General features: G+C 33.1%; 1 protein-coding gene across 1 annotated transcript; it reads left to right on the top strand.

Moving 5' to 3' along the window:
- Nucleotides 1–422: 422 nt before the first annotated feature.
- LOC102582213 (organic cation/carnitine transporter 7-like) lies at nucleotides 423–4,280 on the top strand. Its single transcript, XM_006353692.2, has 5 exons — nucleotides 423–772; nucleotides 855–1,092; nucleotides 2,816–3,299; nucleotides 3,396–3,598; nucleotides 3,909–4,280. The coding sequence occupies exons 1-5, from the start codon at nucleotides 489–491 to the stop codon at nucleotides 4,131–4,133; spliced, it is 1,434 nt and encodes a 477-aa protein (XP_006353754.1). The 5' UTR covers nucleotides 423–488; the 3' UTR covers nucleotides 4,134–4,280.
- The last annotated feature ends 3,638 nt before the right edge of the window (nucleotides 4,281–7,918 follow it).

Consider the following 7,918-nt stretch of genomic DNA (forward strand, 5'->3'; position numbering starts at 1 on the left):
ACATAAATTGAGACAACAAAAATAACATATATTGGGTCTATTTTAATTTATTTGTCTTATTTTTTATTTTATTTTTATATTTAAAAATTGCGTAAAAATACTATAAATCATGATAATTGACAACATAAAATATTTCAAAAATGTTGTATGTGGGTAGTCTAATTATGCCTTAAATAGCGTCAAAGAAAATACATGTTTGTGATAAAAAAACTTATTCATTTATCCACGCAAACAATCTCTTCAAAAACACAGTTATTAGTTCCAAAACATACCATTTATATTATTGGACCCGTGTTATGCACGGGCCACATTATCTAGTATAGTAAATAAGATAGAATTTCTTTTAATTATATCAAAGTTCAAACAAAAAAAGTACTAATTTTCTAAGCCACGTTAGGTACTTGTCTATATCTATTTTTATATAAAAAAAATATCTTGATGATTAAGGTTTTTCCTTCCACTTAGGCTTTGTTTGACTTCAGTTGAAGATGGCAATAGAGCAAGTGGAAGAAGATGGTGGTGTGTATACAATGGAAGAAGCACTCACATCAGTTGGAATTGGTAAATTTCAGTATATGGTATTGTGTTATGCAGGTCTTGGTTCTATTTCAGAAGCAGTAGAGACTATGATTCTCTCTTTTATAGGACCTGCTTTAAGGTCCCAATGGTCTCTTTCTCCTACTCAAGAAAGTCTTATGAGTAGTGTCGTTTTCGTTGGCATGCTTATCGGAGCTTTATTTTGGGGGTTTATCACAGATTGTTATGGAAGAAGGCAAGAAATGTACAATTTTATTTGTATTTTGATGTTTGGGATGAGTCTAATTTTTCATTATGTGTTGTTAATTAACGAACAGGAAGGGGCTTTTAAGTATAGCGATAGTGACGGCTGTATGTGCAACACTCAGTATCTTTTCTCCAAATTATAATTGGTTGCTTGCTGTGCGTATGATGGTTGGATTTGGAGTAGGGGGTGGACTTGTATATGGATCTTGGTTTCTTGAATTTGTGCCTTCACAAAATAGGGGAATGTGGATGATGATTTATGCAGGTTTTTGGACAATTGGAACAATACTTGAGGCTCTATTAGCACTGGTACATTACATATATCCTTTTCTTTTGCTTTACTAATATGAATGTTTTTCAATATGCTTTTCTTGATGTTGTTGATCTTCCATTTAATCGCGCCTCCAAATAAATTGGTCCTCTGTTACCACCTCTATAGGAATTTTCCATCACTCAAGCCACTGTGACGTTTTATCAGAAGGGAAATAATAACAACATACCCATTGAAATTCCTTCCACTAGGGCTGTTTCCGAAAGAATGAAGAAAGCATAGCCATTAATAAGAAAAGTAGTGTAAAGTCTATAAGAAAGGACAATAGCAACAAAATAGTGTGATAATTGAAACACAATAAACAACATATGGCCAGAACTACAAGGGTAAGACTAATACTATGACAGGCACTAACAAGCCTAGTATGCCCACACATCCATCTCAATATCCTCATCTCCACAACATGCATTTTTTGAACATGTGAGTCCTTGACTGGCCATCACTCCACCCCATACAACAAGGATGATCTAACTACCACTCTATAGAACTTACTTTAAGTTTAGGTGGTACCTTCTTATCACACAAGACTCTAGAGGCAAGCCTCCACGTCATCCCTGCCGCCCCAATGCAAAAGAAATTAATTTATCGGAAGTAATCCTTGTTCATCCCTACTGCAAGAATGTCTTCTGCATCAGGTACGCTTCTAATGACAATGTTATGTAGAATTCTCATGTTCAAGATCTTGGTATTTATATTTAATTTACATATAGCATGTCTGTATATGCTTAAAGTTATGTTAACAAAAAATATGCAGATGTGTTGTGGAAGTAAGTGACTCAGTATAATCTCTAGATACTATTCTTTTTCAAAATAGTATAACTACTTTGTAAGTTGCTGCTTATAAGTAGGGGTGTTCATGGTTTGGATAAAAACCGATCCAAACCGAAAAACCAAACCAAACCGATTTAATTTGGGTTTTGGTTTGGTTTGGTTTTAGATTGTTAAGAACCGATAATATTTGGTTTGGTTATGGTTTTGTTCGAAAAAATCGAAGAAATAACCGAATCGAACCAACAAGGTTATATACATAAATTTTTATTATTATACATACATAATATATTATATTCATAAACAATTTTTAAAGATTTTTATAAATGTTTCATCAAAATTTATTTATAATTTACTTATGAAAAGAAAAAAATGTCCAAGGTGAGAACTATTTTTCTTATTGGTTTCATGTATATGAGTGTCTATGGAAATTCTTTGTGGGACTGAAAAATGTCATTGTCTCTTCCTTCTATGCCAAAATAGTGAATTTTGAAGTTTTATTCAGTAAATTCAATGTTCGAAAGTTCTATAATGTCAGTCATTCTAACTATTATTTTGTTTGAATGGATTGTTGTCACTTTTTTCACGTTTTGAATGAATTGTTTCTTTTATTTTTATGTATGGTTAATAACCGAATAACCGAACCAAACCAAACCAAAACCGAAAACAACCAAACCGATAAATGTATATTATATTTGGTTTGGTTTGGTTTTGATAATTTTAAAACCGATTAAGTTGGTTTGGTTTTGGTTTTGACCAATAACCGACCCAAACCAAACTGTGAACACCCCTACTTATAAGTTATACATATTCATACATGAATGTGTTTGCAAAGAAAAATATGATTAAATTAAGAATTTCACTAAGGTTGGTGCCACTATCAAGATTACGGAACATCAAAAACATATGGCTTTATCTTTGTTTATGTTGCAGATGATTATGCCAAGATTGGGTTGGAGATGGTTACTGGCTTTATCGTCCATACCATCATTTGCAGCACTTTTGTTATTTGTATTGACAGTAGAATCTCCTAGATATCTGTGTGCCATAGGTAGGACAAGAGATGCCTATGATATTCTGAAGAAAATAGCTGTTGTCAATAAGACACAACTTCCCCCTGGAAAGCTCGTATCTTCTGAAGTGACTGAGGTGCATGAGGAATTGCTTTCCCCTGGGAAAATCAAAGTCTCGATTCTTAAATCAGGCTTCTCATCACTACTAATGCTTTTGTCCCCCGCGTTACGTAGAAATACCCTCCTCATATGGGTGGTTTATACTGGACATTCCTTCTCATATTACGGCATTATATTGCTGACCTCACTGTTTAGCAGTGGACAATGTCAACATTCGTCAATTGCTTTGAACCTGAATGATGATCAGAGCCTTTATACAAATGTGCTCATCAATAGTCTGGCAGGTAAAACAATTTTCTCTTTACTTGTGTCATATTCATCTCAACTAATCAAAAGTTTACAGATTCTAAAATCTAAGTTATTCTATTTTGATCTCTCAGAGATCCCTGGAACTCTTTTAGCAGCTATAATGGTTGATAAAGTTGGTCGGAAATTCAGTGTGGCACTTATGTGTGGATTAAGCTTCCTGAGCCTTTTACCGCTTCTTGCACCTCAACTGCCTGCTTTGACTACTGCCTTGTTATTTGGTGCTCGTACTTTCATTTCTGGAAGCTTCGTCATTGTGGGTGTCTATTGTCGAGAGGTAACTATCATTCCTTATAATAATGCAAATTTCTAGACATGAATACTCACTCATTCCTGTTTCCATCCAGTCAAACTTGATGCATATATAAGAAAGTTGACTTCAAGATTATGTTTCATTTATTTGAAGAAGTTTAAAGCTTTCCAGTCGTTCTTAGACCTCGAACAGGTAGAGTGGTGTGTATTTGGAACCACCTGACTCTCAAGCCAGATGCATGTATTGAATTTGAAAGAAAAGTGGAAATCTCTCTTCTTCTTGTTAGTTGTTAGTATATGTTGACAACTATCTCATTTTAATGTCTTGTATACAGATATATCCAACGTCTGTAAGGTCAACAGGTATTGGAGTTGCAAATTCTGTGGGAAGAATAGGGCCCATGATTTCTCCTATAGTGGTGGTGCAACTGGTAAGAGGGTGTCATCAGACGGCTGCAATCGTATGTTTCGAAGCAGTTCTAGTTTTATCAGCAGTCAGTGTTCTGCTCTTATCAGTAGAGACAAAGGGTAGGGAACTAATTGATACTCATGATGTCTAAAGTTTGGACTTATTTCATTTTGCTTGTATAGAAGTTTACTCTCCACATTAGAGAGGAAAAAGAAATGATAAATATATATGTTTGTATCACTTTCAATTACCTGTGTAAGATTGGATTTTATGAAACTTCCTCTCATTTGCAGCTAAATCATTTATAATCACTCAAGATTCAACAAAAAACAGTTGAAAGCATGATGTTTGGTAATCGTATACCACAACACCACACACACGTCTTCCTGATGGTCGGACTTATCTCATTTCTATATATTAGATTTAGAAGAAAAAAGAAAGATAAGACCTACCACATTTTCTGCATAATAATAAAATAAAGCATCAGAGATAATGTTCCAACTACATTAGGTTGAGGCCTAGAGGATCTTGCAACAACTTAAGTTCCATTTGTTTTTGTTCCCACCCAGTGTTCGATATCTGTATTGAAGCTCGACTAATTCTAAAATATACCACTTTGGAGTTCATACTCATGAATCCAGGTTCTATAATAATGTGTCCAAAGTATTCTATAGTGTTTTTGTTGTAGAAAGATTAATAATGCCTCAAGATGGGTTTCCAAAGATTTACCATACATCATAATATCATTATAAAAAAAACGAATATTTTCTTAGAAAGTCTATTCCAGTAAATCCAAAAAAAGGGAAATGAGACGTGATTGGCCAGGCAAATAATAAATATGTATATTATTTGCGTATCTATTTCTTAAAATGATAAATATCATCTAAAGTTTTATTATATTATCCGTTTTTACTAACTTGTGTGACGTATAGTGAAAAATAAAAATTGTTATATATTCAAAACAAAATTACATATTAAAACTCGAGATGCTTGACGAGTTCATAATTAATTGTTTAATACTACTAATATTATAAATATAACCTTTTCGATGTCCTCTTTTTGATGATTAAACACACAATTTATGAAAAAAAATGATATATTAGGAGTAATAAAAAAGAAGGAAAAAACGAAAATGTGCATAGATGATTGTTATTCATAGAGTGATTAAGTCATAAAAATTAGGTAGAAAGGAGTTAATGAGACATGTTATTTAAGTAGAAAATTTTCTGTAACTCATAAAATATAATTACATATAGTAAATATGATAGAATTTCTTTTAGTTATATCAAACAAAATGTTAGGTACTTACTATTTTTACTAGAAGGGCATGCACGGGCCCAACATTTATATTCTTAATGGTGGACATCATCATTTGGAGGTGCAAGGTAGGAACTAAATTAAAAGAAAAATGAAAAAGTAGCACATGATAAACATAGAGCTAATATTACGAAGCTTGTTTGATGCATTTACAACACAACTATATACATTTAAAGATATACTAATATTAATGCAGATGTATGATATGCCAAATAAGTACATAAAAGTTTACCTTTGAGAATACCTTCATTGGAACAAAAGAGTGACTAATAAACTTGTTCATCCAATCGTAACAACTTGTAAAATTATCCTTCCCTGCGATTCACAGACCATTGCTGGAGTTGAAATCAATCATTGTAAAGTAGTCGTGGAAAATTACACAACTAATATTTTCACAATTTATCTAGGTTGATCATGCTTCTTAGAGTTTTAGAGACTGAACCCTCAACATATTGAAGCATATCTCCCTAGAAAATGAAAAGTTAAGAAGATTAAAATGATAGACACTACTAAAAATTCCCTGTATGAAATATGCACAAATAGTCCTCAAGCACCACTGTTTTTCAACAAAGGACAATGATCACAGTCATCTGAAATAAAAGTCAGGGGCGTCTGAAGATCAGATACCATCCAAACAAAAAAGCAAACATGCCCATGTAAAACTAGAGGGACAACCAAATTCAGGCTCAGAAGTCGAAACTACCATATTAACTATCCAAAGGAAAAGTTAAAGCCATTTAATAATACGACATACTACTAACAGTCGATTGTTTACTCAAATTTCCAGCAATTAAAAAGACATACAGAAAAATTATGAAGTACTTGATGGTACCCCTCTTCTTTTACATTTTGTATTTATCTGTTAACTTGTAGAATGATGGAATCACACTTGCATATGAATAGAAGTGCAACCATACTTGAGAGGCAAAACTTTTTTTAGCGCTAGATGTGTTGAAACCTGTAATTTCTAATGAACAATGTACAAGCACCTGATCCAAAAAAATGTGTACAATGAAGTAAGTTTTATGTAATTCGACCAACAACACACAAATGTAACAACAAAGGAACGAAAAAACATTAACTACCATGAAATTGTGGGGGTGGGGGGGGAGCTTACATCTATTATTTTTAGTAAAAGCTCCATCAATATGTTCATTCTTCAACTTGATCACCTCTGTCAACAACAACAATAACATACCCAGTGTAGTTCCACAACTTGATTGCCTTTGTCAAATAGAGATATATCTATTTTCATTCCATACTTAAGAATCCAAATGAATTAGAAGGAAAAAAGAACAAGTAAGAAATTGAATTATCTTTCGTGAACTGTTTAAATAACAAAATTTACTAAAGTAGTTCTTGCATATAGATCAAGTATTTATCATAATTTTCCAATGAGTTGCAGAGACTGGTACACAAAGGGAGAATCATGTTCATCCATGTTATTACGGACATACAGGGAAATAAAGTTGTGAACTTTCACTATGCTTTTGTGTCATTAATTTGTAAATACACTTCTCCTTGTTTTTTCAGTAATCTCAACTGAAGAGCTGCTTTAATTCTGAAAGCTTTCCATTCATCGAAAAATATCTATATTTTTAAAGTACCTACCATATCCGACTGAGTTTTTTCTATTCGGAATTTTCCAATTTCTTCCCGACTCACCTACTTTAAAGATAGAGGCACAAGTAGTTGCTTGTGTAGCTGCAAAAGCATGTCCTCCGAAATGATAGAAGACAAAGTAGTGTAAATGATAGTAAATCAATTTATGTATGAAGGTATACCTATATATATATACACAAGCAACATTATATGAAAATTTAACTTTTTTGACCGTTGTCTCTAGATAACGAAGGATCAGAAGTTGGAAGCGCACTTTGATATTCATCATGACCTTGAACCTGTGATGAGGAAAATGTATTGTTTGAATTCTGCAAGAGTCCCCCTTTTTTTGATTTAGCTGTTTTAGCTTGTTGTTGCGATAGAAATAGTTGATTTCTTTCTGGTGATGTTTGTGCATATCTAGTATGACATAACATATTTCTATGTGCAAGCCGTTGTTCCTTCGTGTTTTCAAGCTCAGGAGTGCATCATCATTGCTTTTCGACTTGTAAAACCACAAAAAGAGGAAGCAAATTCCAATAAAGTCGACGGAAATCCTGTAATACAAACAAGTTTTTTGTTCATTTTTTCTGTTTCCAGAAATCACCAGAGAACAATTGAAACAACAGGTGCATTACTCTATTTTCAGAAATACTCATGTATGAAACAATAGTATCTCATTTAGTTAACAAATGTCGAAGTATTCATAGAAGTATAATAAGCATTTTGAAAAATCAAGGGACATGTCATGTTCCTTCATCTGACAGAACAATAGGAATGGAGAATAGTAAAATTTTAGAACTTTTCTCAATGAGACACAACAATTCCTTCACCTTTACACATTCGATGATACCTTCTTCATTCTTTGGAGGTGTGTCATGATGTCGTTTCAAATTTCCACTTCCACGTATGATGTAGAACTCCAGGTGATGAAATCAGCAACACAAGTTGAGAGACTCCATTGATGAAAGCTAAGCTCACATGGAGGAAACTGAAACTAGAGAGAAGAATAGCATG

The sequence above is a fragment of the Solanum tuberosum genome, unplaced genomic scaffold, assembly GCF_000226075.1.
Source record: "Solanum tuberosum cultivar DM 1-3 516 R44 unplaced genomic scaffold, SolTub_3.0 scf00157, whole genome shotgun sequence".
NCBI classification, from domain to species: Eukaryota; Viridiplantae; Streptophyta; class Magnoliopsida; order Solanales; family Solanaceae; genus Solanum; species Solanum tuberosum.

Excerpts from the sequence above, each read along its gene's own strand:
- LOC102582213 (XM_006353692.2), top strand. The coding sequence starts at position 489 with ATGGCAATAGAGCAAGTGGAAGAAGATGGTGGTGTGTATACAATGGAA. Across the intron at positions 773-854 it reads ACAGATTGTTATGGAAGAAG|GAAGGGGCTTTTAAGTATAG; the intron begins GCAAGAAATGTA and ends ATTAACGAACAG. Across the intron at positions 3,599-3,908 it reads TGGGTGTCTATTGTCGAGAG|ATATATCCAACGTCTGTAAG; the intron begins GTAACTATCATT and ends TCTTGTATACAG.